The following is a 16,960-nucleotide window of genomic DNA, read 5'->3' on the forward strand; positions in this document are numbered from 1 at the left end:
ACTTTCACCCATCAACCTACTGGGCCCCATGTTTTAATTACAAAAAAAATAATCATTTGATACATTGATCACTTGCAATGAATATCATATTGTAGTGTTGTGGAAATTTTAAATTTCATCTATGGCACCATTTCTCAAAGGTGATTAGTGGTATTCCTCTTTATGGTGTTTTCCTCTATACAGTGTTCAGAATTTGTGGTCCCTTGAAAAACGTTACATAGAGGTTCCGCTGTATGTTGCTAGTGGCACCACTGTAATCCAGTAATACAATGGGGGCATGTCCTACATGGTCTTCATCCGAGAAGTGCTGCTAATTCCACCTGTTATGGCTAGACAGGCTAAACTGCACCTTCTAGAGCTCCTTAGCAGCCATCTTCTGCTCTAATTTATACCAACATACTGTAGCCACATAAGTTATCGTACACTTTGGTGACCCCCCCCCCATGAACCATGGACCTTGCCGTTGGTGGGGAGGCTTGCGTGCCTCAGCGATACAGATAGCCGTACCGTAGGTTCAACCACAACGGAGGGGTATCTGTTGAGGGGCCAGACAAACGTGTGGTTCCTGAAGAGGGGCAGCAGCCTTTTCAGTAGTTGCAGGGGCAACAGTCTGGATGATTGACTGATCTGGCCTTGTAACACTAACCAAAACAGCCTTGCTGTGCTGGTACTGCGAACGGCTGAAAGCAAGGGGAAACTACGGCCGTAATTTTTCCCGAGGGCATGCAGCTTTACTATATGATTAAATGATGATGGCGTCCTCTTGGGTAAAATATTCCGGAGGTAAAATAGTCCCCCATTCGGTTCCCCGGGTGGGGACTACTCAAGAGGATGTTGTTATCAGGAGAAAGAAAACTGGCATTCTACGGATCGGAGCGTGGAATCTCAGATCCCATAATCGGGCAGGTAAGATAGAAAATTTAAAAAGGAAAATGGATAGGTTAAAGTTAGATATAGTGGGAATTAGTGAAGTTCGGTGGCAGGAGGAACAAGACTTCTGGTCAGGTGACTACAGGGTTATAAACACAAAATCAAATAGGGGTAGTGCAGGAGTAAGTTTAATAATGAATAGGAAAATAGGAATGCGGGTAAGCTACTACAAACAGCATAGTGAACGCATTATTGTGGCCAAGATAGATACGAAGCCCACACCTACTACAGTAGTACAAGTTTATATGCCAACTAGCTCCGCAAATGATGAAGAAATTGATGAAATGTGTGATGAGATAAAAGAAATTATTCAGGTAGTGAAGGGAGATGAAAATTTAAGTCATGGGTGACTGGAGTTCGAGAGTAGGAAAAGGGAGAGAAGGAAACATAGTGAATATGGATTGAGGTTAAGAAGTGAAAGAGGAAGCCGTCTGGTAGAATTTTGCACAGACATACTTGGTTCAGGAATCGTAAAAGAAGGCTGTATACATGGAAGAAGCCTGGAGATACTGACAGGTTTCAGATAGATTATATAATGGTAAGACAGAGATTTAGGAACCAGGTTTTAAATTGTAAGACATTTCCAGGGGCAGAATGTGGACTCTGACCACAATCTATTGGTTATTAGCTGTAGATTAAAACTGAAGACACTGCAAAAAGGTGGAAATTTAAGGAGATGGGACCTGGATAAACTGAAAGAACCAGAGGTTGTACAGAGTTTCAGGGAGAGCATAAGGGAGCAATTGACGGGAATGGGGGAAAGAAATACAGTAGAAAAAGAAGGGGTAGCTTTGAGGGTTGAAGTAGTGGAGGCAGCAGAGGATCAAGTAGGTAATAAGACGAGAGCTGGTAGAAATCCTTGGGTAGCAGAAGAAATTCTGAATTTAATTGATGAAAGGAGAAAATATAAAAATGCAGTAAATGAAGCAGGCAAAAAGGAATACAGACGTCTCAAAAATGAGATCGACAGGAAGTGCAAAATGGCTAAGCAGGGATGGCTAGAGGACAAATGTAAGGATGTAGAGGCTTATCTCACTAGGGGTAAGATAGATACTGCCTACAGGAAAATTAAAGAGACCTTTGGAGCTAAGAGAACAACTTGTATGAACATAAAGAGCTCAGATGGAAACCCAGTTCTAAGCAAAGAAGGGAAAGCAGAAAGATGGAAGGAGTATATAGAGGGTCTATACAAGGGCGATGTACTTGTGGACAATATTATGGAAATGGAAGTGGATGTAGATGAAGATGAAATGGGAGATACGATACTGCGTGAAGAGTTTGACAGAGCACTGAAAGACCTGAGTCGAAACAAGGTCCCCGGAGTAGACAACATTCCATTGGAACTAATGACGGCCTTGGGAGTGCCAGTCCTGACAAAACTCTACCATCTGGTGAGCAAGATGTATGAGACAGGTGAAATACCCTCAGACTTCAAGAAGAATATAATAATTCTAATCGCAAAGAAAGCAGGTGTTGACAGATGTGAAAATTACCGAACTATTAGTTTAATAAGTCACAGCTGCAAAATACTAACGCGAATTCTTTACAGGCGAATGGAAAAACTAGTAGAATCCGACCTCGGGGGAGATCAGTTTGGATTCCGTAGAAATGGTGGAACATGTGAGGCAATACTGACCCTATGACTTATCTTAGAAGCTAGATTAAGGAAGGGCAAACCTACGTTTCTAGCATTTGTAGACTTGGAGAAAGCTTTTGACAATATTGACTGGAATACTCTCTTTCAAATTCTGAAGGTAGCATGGGTAAAATACAGGGAGCGAAAGGTTATTTACAATTTGTACAGAAACCAGATGGCAGTCATAAGAGTCGAGGGACATGACAGGGAAGTAGTGGTTGGGAAGGGAGTGACACAGGGTTGTAGCCTGTCCCCGATGTTATTCAATCTGTATATTGAGCAAGCAGTAAAGGACACAGAAGAAAAATTCGGAGTAGGTATTAAAATCCACGGAGAACACGTAAAAACTTTGAGGTTCGGCGATGACATTGTAATTCTGTCAGAGACAGCAGAGGACTTGGAAGAGCAGTTGAATGGAATGGATAGTCTTGAAAGGAGGATATAAGATGAACATCAACAAAAGCAAAACGAGGATAATGGAAAGTAGTCGAATTAAGTCGGGTGATGCTGAGGGAATTAGGTTAGGAAATGAGACACTTAAAATAGTAAAGGACTTTTGCTATTTGGGGAGCAAAATAACTGATAATGGTCGAAGTAGAGAGGATATGAAATGTAGACTGGCAATGGCAAGGAAAGCGTTTCTGAAGAAGAGAAATTTGTTAACATCGAGTATAGATTTAAGTGTCAGGAAGTCATTTCTGAAAGTATTTGTATGGAGTGTAGCCATGTATGGAAGTGAAACATGGACGATAACTAGTTTGGACAAGAAGAGAATAGAAGCTTTCGAAATGTGGTGCTACAGAAGAATGCTGAAGATTAGATGGGTAGATCACTTAACTAATGAGGAAGTATTGAATAGGATTGGGGAGAAGAGAAGTTTGTGGCACAACGTGACGAGAAGAAGGGATCGGTTGGTAGGACATGTTCTGAGGCATTAAGGGATCACCAATTTAGTATCGGAGGGCAGTGTGGAGGGTAAAAATCGTAGAGGCAGACCAAGAGATGACTACACTACACAGATTCAGAAGGATGTAGGTTGCAGTGGGTACTGGGAGATGAAGAGGCTTGCATAGGATAGAGTAGCATGGAGAGCTGCATCAAACCACTCTTAGAACTGAAGACCACAACAACAACAGGTGACAAGTCATGGAATAGCGATTGGACGTATACAGATGGCAGTAGTATTGTGTACACAAGGTATAAAAGGGCAGTGCATTGGCAGAGCTGTCACTTCTACTCAGGTGATTCGTGTGAAGAGGGATCAGATGCAATTATGGCTGCACGGCGAGAATTAACAGACTTTGAACATGGAATGATAGTTGGAGCAAGACGCATGGGACATTCCATTTCTGAAATCGTTAGGGAATTCAATATTCTTAAATCTGCAGTGTCTAGAACGTGCCGAGAATACAAAATTTCGGACATTTACTCTCACCATGGACAACGACCATCACTTAGACTGAACACACCAGTGTTTGTGTAGAGTTGTCAGTGCTAACAGACAAGCAATACTGCATGAAATAGCCACAGAATTCGATGTGTAATGTATGACAAATGTATGTATTAGTACAGTGTGGCAAAATTTAGCTATGGTAGCAGACGACCAACACCAATACCTTTAATTAAAATATCCACGGGTGTACTGCCGGTCTATAGTGTCCAACGGGCACAATATTTCGCCATCATCAGGTGAACTGACGGACTGAGCTCCTGTGAATGTGCCGGCTATGGCCATAGCGTACGGATCTCCGTGCTGGCATGTTCACAGGAGCTCAGTCCGTCAGTTCACCTGATGATGGTGACATGTTTGATCGCCGAAATATTGTGCCCGTTGGACACTATAGACCGGCAGTACACCCATGGATATTTTGATTATCAAATACGCCGGGAGAAACTCAAGAATCACACCAATACCTTTGTTGACAGCATGATGTCATCTACAGTGCCTCTCCTTGGTTCACAACGATATCAGTTCATCCCTGATGGCTGGAAAACAAATAGTTGATCAGATTTAAAGGGTAAGGTCACCCGATATGAATCCCATCAAACATTTATGGTGTAATCGAGTGGTCAGTTCTAGCACAAAATATTGCACTGGCAACAGTTTTGCAATTATTGATGGTTATAGAGGCAGCATGGCATAGTATTTGTGCAGGGGAGTTCGGGCAAACTTGTTGAGACCATGCCACATAGTTGTTGCACTACGCCTGGCAAAAGGAGACCTGGCACAATATTAGGAGATATCCTGTGACTTCAATCACTTCAGTGTATGTCTTATTGTCAAAGTGCACACACAGAAGGTGACCCTGGGACTTAAACTCTAGTTTTTACACATGAGAGGACATTTTGCTTTGAAATTTACGTGGTCCAGTCACATTAATGGTATCATCAGCTGTGTTCATCGTCAGTATGCAATAATCACACACAGGTGGCACCATTAGCAGTGGAGGGTGTATACTCGTCAAGCATGTCCGGGAACATGGAAAAAAGTGCAGTCGTTGTCGTAATGTGGAAAGGGATCAGTTTATCTGAAGATCAAAAGGGCATGATCATTGACATTTAGGCCAGTGGTGGAGGCATTTCCCAAATGGCTGAGATTGTCATCTGTTTATATTCCGCTGCGGTTAAGGTAGACCATGGATGGCAAAATGGCACTATCCAAAACGAACAATTGACAACTGTGGTACACCACAGGCCATACATAACAGAGGTGAATGACATCTGTGGAAATTTGTAAGGGCAAATAGATGTACAGCTGTTGAGCAACTGACTGCCCCATGAACCAAGGGGCTACCAACACTGCTTTCTCAATGACCATTCAGCAGACATTGCTGCGTATGAGCCTCTCTAGCAGCCGCCTCGTTTATGTGACTGTGCAGACTGCTGTTCATCAGTGACTAAAGTTGCAATTTGATTGCCAGTACTGCAACCGGTTGTCCACTGTGTGGCAACAGGTGACCTCTTCACATGAATCAGTTTCATGGTCTAATGAGCAGCTGGCCTTTGGCACGTGTGGTGTGAAACGTATAAAAACAATCACCCTGAAATATCCGTTGGAAGAGTCCAGTCTGGAGGACTCTCCCTGGGTGATGGCGTCATTCTGGAAAGCACAATGGATCATCACAACTATGCATCTATCCATGAGGACTATGTCCATCCCTACTGGCAGTTTGTGTTTCCTCAGCATGATGGCATCAAACAGCAGGACATTCAACATGTCACATATCTCACAGTGTACGTACATGGTTTCGAAGTGCAACAGGATGAGTTGACCATGCTCCTCTGGCCATCTAGCTCCCTGATTTAAACCCAGTCAAAAATCTGTGGGACTAAACCCGACTCTGTGGGCACCTTCTGGTAGTGTTTATCCACATTCACATTCTTCTTGGTGGCTTCTACTTTTGTCTAATCAGCATGGTCTTAATGTCGAGCTGTTGTACAGCTTTGACTATGTATTTGGATGTTGTACTGCTAATATCCTCCTCAATATCTAGAAAGATGCAGAGAGCAATTTCTTGAAAGTGTAGAGCTTTTGCTAACTTCCAAACGAATTTGTGAAGTGCTGTTCTGCATGATTTACCTGGTGATATGTGTGTGTTAGTTTTTGTTTTGAGGGATCTTATTTAACCTCCTTTCCCTAATAAAAATGTTAACCAGCTTTTCTAATGTCTTAAAGTAAAATGAGAAGGAGAGTAGATGGATTGGTATCAATCATTAGCTCTGGTAAGGTCAGTTCTTCATGGCTTTGGAATGAAAACAACCAACACTGTCCTCCAGTAATTAGCAATGACTCTTTGCTACTAGACTGTCTCGAAACAACCTACATAGAAGTCAGATTAATCTCCCCTGCTTGTTGCTGTAGCACTGGAAAAAATTCCATTTGGACATGATGACTTGAATGGTTAAATGTTCCCATCATCCATTGGGTTTTCTTGAAGTCAACTCATTCTTTTGCTGATTTCCGGTTCTCTTGTCCATTTACTGTAAACCAGTTCTCACTGGGACTGAATCTTGGTGTGTATCATCTGGCACAGTGCACTGAGTGAATTGAGTCTTGAGGAGCACATCCAGTGTCTCATGGGGGGCCCTTATATCCCCACCATCCTCCTTCCGTAGAATGCCTCTTGGATTTGGTAGTATTCTTGTGAGGATGCTGCTAAGTCTGCTCCTGACAGCTGTATCTTCTGCCTCCTCACAGAATACTTATACAATGATAGTTTCACTCACTAAATAGCAAGATTATTTGGCAAGATGTGACATACCTGCTTGTAGTTTTTCAGGGTTAGCAATCACGGTTCAAAATTGACTGTACATATGGGTGGGTACAGTACTATCTACATCCAATAATGTGGTTGACACACTCTGATTAGATCTCACAGGTTTTACCACCATAAACATCAGATGCCCTCCCGTGCCCCCCACCCACACCCTCAATGAATTATTTATGGCCAGTCTGTGTCTTAATTACGTAATTAAAGTTACATTTACCAGGTATGCACATACTGCACCTTCTAACAACAGTCACTGTGCATTATGACCTAACGAACCAACAACAGTCTGTCTGATGAACAATTCGTGTGGCACCTTTATGTTATAGTTAATTGGCAATCATTCTTAAATGTCCTACTTCACTGTCCATCTTCTTATCGTGACAACATGTCAGTGCTCCATTATGTTACTACAGTTCAGATTAACATGGGTCCCACACTCAGAGTGTAACCGCTAACGGTCTTGCATATTCAAGTTAATCCACATTAACTATGCCCTGGGACACAGGGACTCCCGGCAATGGACATCTTGCCAGGTGGCCTTCGCTGCAGCTTGGTGGTGCTGGTGGGGAGGCCCCTGGTCGGAGGGGGTGGCATCAGGGAGGATGATGCGCGCTGAAGTGTACCACATCATCACTTGCTGGTGATCAAACACTCGCAGTCTCTAAGCGTTCCAAGTATCAGTACAATGCAAGGAAGTATAATCCTAAATCGTTCCCCTCCCTGGCCACACCATGGGTGGAATGCCAGGCTAAGGATGGCAGCGAACCTTATTCGCCCCTGTACCTCGTATGTACGAGAGCTGACGGGGACTCCTTTGTCTCAATGAAGCCTCAGTTTTTTGTAGAGCATTCAGAGGTTGAGTTTGGGGAGGTGGAGGGCTTGTCCAAAATGGGGTCAGGGTCAGTGTTGATAAAAATCGCTTCCTATGCCCAGTCATGGGCATTACTTGCTTAAATATGGTCCAGGGTGTTGTATTCCACAGAGACCTTCTTTTGCAGTCTGACAGCGAGCTGCACAAACTTAGAGCGGCGAGGATGCATTTCGTGTGGTACATCCATTGGGGTTCAAAGGGGGTAATCAAGTTGCCACCAGTGCCTTCATCTTGGCATTTGAAGGGGACGCATTACCTGAGAAGGTCAATGTGATGGTCTACCACATTGATGTCAAGCCATATATCCCTCCCCCAATGCAGTGCTTTAAGTGCTGAAAGTTCAGCCATATGTCTTCCTGCTGTACTTACAGCATCACATGTCGAGATTGTGGACGTCCATCCCATCCCAATTCTCCACGTGCCCCGCCTCCTGTCTGTTTCAACTGCGGAGAGCATAATTCCCCTTGTATTCCATGATTTTCCATGCTCACTGTAAAATCCTGCAGGCTGGTGAACAAGATGCTGGACCAGCTGACCTACACTGAGGCCAAGAGGAAATTTGAGCACCTACATCCTGTGGCTATGACCTCCTCTTATGCCACTGCTACGAGAACAATTATAGACCCATCACTTCCGCAGGTTTGTCAGCTCTCTAGACCCGGAAGACTACACCTTCCCACTTGATGGTGGGGAGCACTCCCATCCCTGATGCTACTGCACCATCAACCTCAGGAACAGCTGGTCATAGGGCCTCAGTCCCAAAGGCTGAATCAGTGAAGCCCTCGCAGCCAGAGAAACCCAAGAATCAGCGAGAGAAATCCAGAAAGAAAATCCCCAAGACCAAGGGAATTGCGGTGGCACCCACACCAGTGCTGCCCACAAGCTCTATGTCTGAGGGTGAGGTGAAGATTCTGTCGTCTGCTGAGGACCTAGATCTTGCCAGACCCTCGGGCACAATGTATGTAGCCTGTTTAGAAGATAAATCAGTGGCCGCAGGTGACCCTGAGGCGTAGACTACCTCATTGAATGTTTCATACCTTCATAGTCTCACAATTTCGTCATCCTCCAGTGGATTTGTGACTTTTTTTTTTCCCACTCCCTGGCTGAGCTATGGCAACTGTTAAACTTTACACCTGCTTTCTGCATTGCCCTTCGCTGCTACAGGGGATATTACAAGAGCTGTAGTGAATATAATAGAGTGTCAGGTGGAGTTTGCGTCTATGTCCTTAACTCAGTGTGTAGTGAACCTGTGCCCTTACAAACTGCTCTTGAAGCTGTGGTCGTCAGGATACGGACGATGCAGGAAATAACTGTCTGCAATGTATATCTCACTCCAGATGGTGTAGTACCCCTGAATGTATTGGCTTCACTGATTTATCAACTCCCTACACCTTTCCTACTTTTGAGAGATGTTAACACCCATAACTCCTTGTGGGGTAGCACCATGCTTACTGGCCATGGCAGAGATGTCGAAAATTTACTGTTCCTACTCGACCTCTGCCTCTTAAATACTGGGGCTGCCACACACTTGAGTGTGGCTCGTGGTAGTTACTCAGCCATTGGTTTATCAATTTGCAGCCCAGGACTCCTCCCATCTATCCACTGGAGAGCACACATGACAACCTGTATGGTAGTGACCACTTCCCTATCTTCCTGTCACTGCTGATTCTCCCTCACATGGCGCCATCGGTGTTGTGATTGAGCAGGTCACTACAACGATAATTTCTACGGTGGGAAATGCGGTCCCTTGTTCTCTAGGGTGCCTGTGACAAGACAGTCCTTTGGTGGTCGCTGGAAGTCGCTGAGACAATTAAAGAGCATTGGCGAGCTCTACATAAGCGGCACCCTTCGTTAGAGCACCTATAGTCTTTAAGCAGCTCTGTGCCCGCGTTCGCCTGCTTATAAAACAATGGAAACAGAAGTGGTGGGAGAGGTATGTGCCGACCATTGAGTGCCTTGCGCCACCTCCTAAATTCTGGACAAAGATCAGAACACCTTTTTGGGTACCAGACCCCAAAAGGTGCCCTGGCATTAACATAAATGGTGTGCTCTCTATTGATGCAAACGTGATTGCCGAGCACTTTGCTGAGCACTATGCTCGAGTCTCTGCGTCGGAGAACTACCTCCCATCCTTTTGCACCCTCAAACGGCAGACAAAAAGGAAAGTCCTATTGTTCACTTCACACTACAGTGAACCCTATAACGCCCCATTTACATAGGGGGTGCTCCTCAGCGCCCTTGCACATTGCCCCGACCTAACTCCTGGGCCGGATCGGATGATTAAGCATCTGTTGTCTGTCTACAAGTGATATCTGCTCGTCATCTTCAACTGGATCTGATGCGATGACGTATTTGCATTGCAATGGGGGGAGAGCATCATCATTCCGGTGCTAAAACGTGGTAAAAATCTGTTTGATGTGGATAGCTATCAGCCCATCAGCCTCACCAAGGTTATCTGTAAGTGCTGTGTCGGCAGTTGGGTTCGGTCCTGGAGTTGTGTGGCCTACTGGCTCCATGTCGGAGTGGCTTCCACCAGGGTCACTCTACCACTGTTAATCTTGTGTCCCTCGAGTCTGCCATCCGAACAGCCTTTTACAGATGCCAACATCTGGTTGCTATAGAGCTGCTCCATCACCACATGCCATTGTAAGACACAACTACCCATTAACATGGGTCCAAAAGCTACGTCATTTATTACTTCTTTTTTGTCTGTTTTAATTACGTACCACAGTTTTATCATTACTTGTACTTATGGAACCCAGCAGGAGGATGCTCTTGGTTGTTCTGCTGTTTTCCCTGATAGGGTTTTTAAACTGTGTCTTCCAGAACAATTTACAAATTATGTTGTGGGGTTAATGGCATTCTCATTGCACTGGAGAGGGTTCATAGAGATCACTGTACTAGGTTTCTTGTCTGTTCTGACTCTCTTAGTGCACTGCAAGCACTGCACTAAATGTATCCAGTAGACCCGCTGATTCGGCTCGTGCATGACTCCTTACAGCAGCTCCAACACTGTGGTAAGGAGGTGATCTTTTGCTGGGTACCTGGCCACATTGGGATACAGGGCAATGAAAAAGCTGCCAAGGGAGCATGTTGGGATAGTGCTGTCCATCAATGTCCCATCCCTTTGCGCACCATCAACTCATTTTTTGACAGATGCATCATGTGTCAGTGGGAGACTGAATGGTTGCAGGTGACAGACAACAAATTGCGGTCGCTCAATTCGACCACAAAGGCTAGGCATACTTCATGTCAGCCTCACTGCTGGAAGGAGGTTTTTGCTCACCAGACTGTGCATTGGATGGAACCCTTTCACACATGGCTTCCTCCTCTGGTGATAGGATCCACCACTCTGTGAAGTTTGTGTCATGCCACTTTCAGTTCAGTGTATTGTGACTATGTGTGTTCTGTATACTGATATTAGGGCAGCCCTCAGTCTCGCTGGAGATCTGCCCACCATCCTCGCTGATGCCAGACCCAGTGTTAAAAGAGTAGTGAAATTTTGTGAACTGTCAGGCCTAATCCCTATACTGCTGGGGAAGGGTGGCAGACTGTAATGCATTATAAACTGCTCTGCATCTGGGGACAACTGTCATCCCAACCCATGAGAATTGCATGCTGACTTTTCATCGGGGTGCTGATGATCATGATGTTGACTGCCTCCTCAACAGATCATCATACTCAACACACCACTGAACAAGTAATAGACATAAAATAATGAAACTTATGGCAGTTACACATAAATACAGGTGTGTGCAGGGGTGCCAACCACACTTCGGTCCAACACACCATTCGCTTTAAATTATCAATGTTCCAGGATTTTTTGAACAGACCTCATATTTCTTTCATTTATTGATAGTATGAGGGACCTGATAATGACAGATTCGATTAAAAACAGGTCACAAACTGTATATACACTTGTTTTTAACCAATATTCTGCGTGCCACCATATGACATTGATTGTTTCACACTGAAACCTCAAAGCAGACAGAATGCAACACAAATAGTTATACTTAAATCAAATTGTGAAGTATATCTGGGTAATGTCAGCATGCCCATCCTCTGTACTCTAATGCCCTTTTAGCACTGACTCAGCCATTAAGCGCGTGTGCCAAGCAATAATGGGAAACACTGTCAATAGGTAGCTCTTACTCTGGAATGCTGGACGCAGGTAAACCAACAGTAGTTGCATTAACATAAAATACAGTCTGTGAGGATGCAGATTGACAAGTTTACAACCAAATGACAAATGTGCACCCTTTTCTTCCCATGTGCCCTATCTCTACAAAAAAAAAATTATATTCTGACTGTACGATTCCGTTGAAGGGTAATTATATTAATTCGGTTTTTTGTCTGCATCAGCCAATATGTCAGAAGCCAAAATAGGGGAGAGAGTGTCACTGACATGATACAGGATTTGGGAAACAGGCATTTTTTGCTGCGGCAGAATCTCCTCACAAAGTATGAGTCACCACCTCTCTCTTCTCAATGTGAAAATATTTTGTTGACACCGACCCACATAGGGAGAAATGATCATCATAATAAAATAATGGAAATCAGAGTTCATACAGAAAGATATGTGTGTTCATTTTTTTCCCACACTTTTTGAGATTGGAATACCAGAGAATTATTGTGGTTCAGTGAATCCTGTGCTAGGCATTTAAGTGTGATTTGTAGAATATCTTTTTAGATGTAGTTGTAGATGAGTGGCAGATATATTGATGTTGGGGATACAGGATACTCACAGGGTGACCCTTTCTCGTAGTTTGAACACAGAGAGGCCACCAGCTAGGCCACTCTCCCTTAACTCGACCAAAGTGCTACTACCACAATATATCTGAAAGCCACCTATCCTCTTTAAAACTCAAGAAATGGGACAGGCATTAACATAACAATATCTGGCCACTTGTAATGAAAACTGTTCCCGTGTTTTTCTTTTTAACAACTTTTTGAGCATTCAGTCATTGAGTGGTCTGATGACCATGCAGAATACCCATGCACAATAACAATAATTATTATATTTTACTCCGCTGAGGCTAAAACTTGCTCGTCATGCACCAAGATACACACTGCTAACTGTAGCCTTCATTCACCCTCCTAAACTCTGTAGTATCCTTGTCGAACTATTTGACAGTTCCAGACTGTTATCCTTGTCCCTAACCCTCAACTGTTCCCACTGTGAAACCTGCACAAAGCACCCACTCACTAATACTTGTCTTGGAGGTTCTCCAGTAGTAAGTTGCCAAGAATGCTCAGCAGCTTAAAGGACACGAGTGCCTGCTACACTACGTGGGCCACGGGGACCCTCCGACTAGACACTAGTTTCTCAAACACACACACAGAATTTCGAGCTTTCGCAACTGGCGGCTGATTCGTCAGGAAAGAGGGAAGGAAAAGGAAAGATGAAAGGATGTGGGTTTTAAGGGAGAGGGTAAGGAGTCATTCCAATCGCGGGAGCGGAGAGACTTACCTTAGGGGGAGAAAAGGATAGGTATATACTCGCGCGCGCGCGCGCGCGCGCGCGCACACACACACACACACACACACACACACACACACACACACACACACACATCCATACGTGGATGGAGATGTGTGTGTGTGTGTGTGTGTGTGTGTGTGTGTGTGTGTGTGTGTGTGTGTGTGTTCCTCCACCTCTATTTTAGTTTTTAATTACTCTCAGTGTTTGACTTCTGATCTCTCCCCCTCTGTGCTTGTTTCTTCTGTGGACTGAAGCAGAAGCTTAGTGCTGCCTGGACATTCTGTATTTATGTCATTGCCCTTGTGTGTTTCCTTTAGTTGTATTGCTTCTGTAGTTTCTTCTCTTAAAATATGTAATTTCCCAACTCCTCACTTCTTCACGCTATAATTTTGCTCACGACAATAGTTTCAACTCTTCAATTTAATGAAACAGCAGTCTGTCGACTTTACCTATAAAATTCTGTTTTATGGCTTAATTCTTTCTTTGCCATTACAGGCTGCCGTCGAGGAACTGCTCGATTGACATACGTTCTCATGACTGTCAGAAACAAATGCTATTGAAACAGGAGCTGGTGGCTCTAGTAGAAAAAGAAGAAGCAGAGGTAGAAAAAATGAAGATAAAAGTCGAAAATGCAAGAAAACAATATGCAAACCTTCAAGGCAAGGTTTCAAACTTGACTGAAATTTCTTCCAAGCTAAACTCGTGCACAGAGAGAATAGAAATACTTCTAGAAAACTTAGTTTCAGACTTAGAACTCGGTCACTATATTTATGAGTGACTTCCAGCTGTTTGTGTCCCAGAAAATACTTACCTCTTCTGAGTGCAGCAGTTATGTCTAATGATCCAAATAATCATCACACAGTTCAGTCTCTACCATATTTTGTAACAGTAGTTAAAATGTGGATTTTATTTTTGTTGTATTTCTTTGTGTGCTGTAAATTAATAATTTTGATTAAGGGCTAAGACTTTGAAGGCTTCAAACTGCAGTTGTTCATTCACCAGATGTGGCTGCAATTTCTATTAAAACCTATTCAAACCTGTAGTATTAATAATCTGGAAAATAGCATTTTCTTAGTGCTTTGTATGTGCAATTTCTTTAGTTTTGATCTCATGTTGACAATAATTTTTATTTTGTGTATATGTATAGCAAAAGATTGATTGGTATGCTCCTTTGAACACTATTGATTTTTTAAATACTAATATCTGAATTTTATTGAAATATTAAAATCGACTGCTATATTATTATTTTGTAGCCCATTTTCTTCCCATAAAAATTTTGTATTCTGACAATGCAGTTCTGTTGAAGGATAATTATATTAATTCTGTTTTTTGTGTGCTTGAGCTGAAATGTCAAGCAGTCATAGAAAACAGTAAATGCAATCAAAGAAAAACAAATGAAAATCCTATGACAATTCACCATCATGTTTGCAGTATTTGTTTTCTGCAAGCATGGGAAACCCTGACCCACCCCTTCGCACCCCCCCCCCCCCACCCCACCCCCCTCCTGCCATTAACACTAAATGGTTGGGCTCAATGTAGAAAAGTGATCTACAGGCAGCTGACTGGTTGTGCTGGTTGACAACACTAGAATTCCTTTTATTGTTAAGTTTCGTAACCAGAAGCAATGATGCTTCCAAGGTTTTTATATTTTTTGATGGAACGCAAAAGTAGCTACGTGGAGTGCAGTCCGTGAGCATTTGTAATCCTCACAAACTGTCAGATAGAGACCTCAGTAGACAATGCAGTGAACATTCACAGCCCATTGTTAGGACTAAGTGCATACAAACAGCTGAGCTATTCTGAGAGCTGAACCTCCTTGCCACTCCATCAATTAAGATGTACTCTTCATTTGTTCTACAGGCAGTACTGTGGACAAAGTAACTGTCTCCAAATATACCTTATATGCCTTTGGAGCAACATTTGTGAGTGTTCCATATTCTGTGCAGAATTTTTGATGCCTACAAATCCAGTTTGGTGAGTGGTAAAGCATACCACTGAAAATGAAACATTGTATCAACACTGGATCACTGTCACTCTTATAGTGTGTTCCAACATGAGAGACTTAATACGGGAGGAAATGGGACACCAAAACACTTCAGAGAAGCCATGATCTTTTACAGTGATCTTTGTGGGGGATAAGGGTATTATTTTTGTGTTGACCTCAGAATTGAGTTACCATAAATGCTGTCTAGTTGCTGCAATGAATTGGTGACATCTTGGAGTGTTTCAGATGAGTAAAACATTCCTTCACTGTGGTTATGCAAACTGCTTAATAGAGATTGAGGCGTATGTGACTGAAAGACATCTGAAGAGCATGTACACTGCTTAAGATATGAACTGGAACCTTGCAACAACATGTGTATTGTTCTCTAGCCATGAAAAGATGTTTCAGTTAAAACTAATTTCACATTGCAATGTGGTTCACAGGATTCCAACTGCCTCCCACCTACAGTCATTCAGAACATTCTGATTAGTTATTGACACATATTCTTCCAAGCAGCATAAACAGATTTCACATCTGCCAAAGGCACTCCTAACACTAGAGGGGAGTGGGGGATCACCAACTTCTGTTGTCACATTCTTCTTACGGTATTGGTTCAAATGGCTCTGAGCACTATGGGACTTAACTACTGAGGTCATCAGTCCCCTATAACTTAGAACTACTTACACCTAACTAACCTATGGACATCACACACATCCCTGCCCGAGGCAGGATTCACCAGACTGTAGCGCCTAGAACTGCTCGGCCTCTCCGGCCAGCCTTATGGTAGTGCAAATGTCTTAGTAATATTAAAGATGATGACGGGCTAGTATCATTTGTTACCTTTCTAAAACAAAGCTGTTTTTCGTAAATAACAGAAATGTTTAAACTGTTATAAAGTGCTGTTTATGCTGCCAGTGTTACTTCAGAAGACAGCTATTTTTATAACATCAACAAGGCTAAGGTCTGCTGTGTTCAAAGCTTGAATGATTCCCATATATGAAATCATAAGCCAGACACTGGAGACAGCATTTTTGATGCGGCCCTGTGGTGCAGCAACTCGTGCCACATATGACTGATCTATTATTATTTCTTTCCTTTCTCAGACATTATGTCCGGTTAAAAATGGAAAGTGACACAGACCTCGATCAAGCGTGACTTCCTTTTAACTGTACGGTATATGTTACATTGCATTTAGGAACTTTCGGGTAATTGAACATGTATCAATAATTACAGATTCCTGTAGTTGTATATATAAGTTTGGATGTAGCTGTATTGTGTTGATGTACTGGTTGATATTGCGTGGTATGACTCCTGTAGTTGAAAGTATAAGTGGTATAATGTCAACTTTATCCTGATGCCACATGTCCTTGACTTCCTCAGCCAGATGGATGTATTTTTCAATTTTTTCTCCTGATTTCTTCTTTTTATTGGTGAGTATGATGTCAGGTTTGTTATGTGGTGTTGTTTTCTCTGTTATAATGGTTCTGTTCCAGTATAATTTGTATTCATCATTTTCCAGTACATTTTGTGGTGCATACTTGTATGTGGGAACGTGTTGTTTTATTAGTTTATGTTGTATGGCAAGTTGTTGATGTATTGTTTTGCTATATTCTCATGTCTTCTGGGGTATTATGTATTTGCTAGTATTGTACATCCGCTTGTGATGTGATCTACTGTTTCTATTTGTTGTTTGCAAAGTCTGCATTAATCTGTTGTGGTATTGGGATCTTTAATAATATTCTTGCTGTAATATCTGGTGTTTATTGCTTGATCCTGTATTGCAATC

The 16,960-nt window shown here is 42.9% G+C and overlaps 1 protein-coding gene across 1 annotated transcript in view; it reads left to right on the plus strand.

Moving 5' to 3' along the window:
- LOC126271855 (uncharacterized) overlaps nucleotides 1-14,432 on the plus strand; it is a 49,855-nt gene extending 35,423 nt beyond the window's left edge. The window contains exon 3 of the mRNA XM_049974190.1: nucleotides 13,686-14,432. Coding sequence (XP_049830147.1) covers nucleotides 13,686-13,968 — 283 coding nt within the window. The 3' untranslated portion in view covers nucleotides 13,969-14,432. The remainder of the gene's footprint in view (nucleotides 1-13,685) is intronic.
- Nucleotides 14,433-16,960: the final 2,528 nt, after the last annotated feature.

Source organism: Schistocerca gregaria, chromosome 5 (genome assembly GCF_023897955.1).
Source record: "Schistocerca gregaria isolate iqSchGreg1 chromosome 5, iqSchGreg1.2, whole genome shotgun sequence".
NCBI classification, from domain to species: Eukaryota; Metazoa; Arthropoda; class Insecta; order Orthoptera; family Acrididae; genus Schistocerca; species Schistocerca gregaria.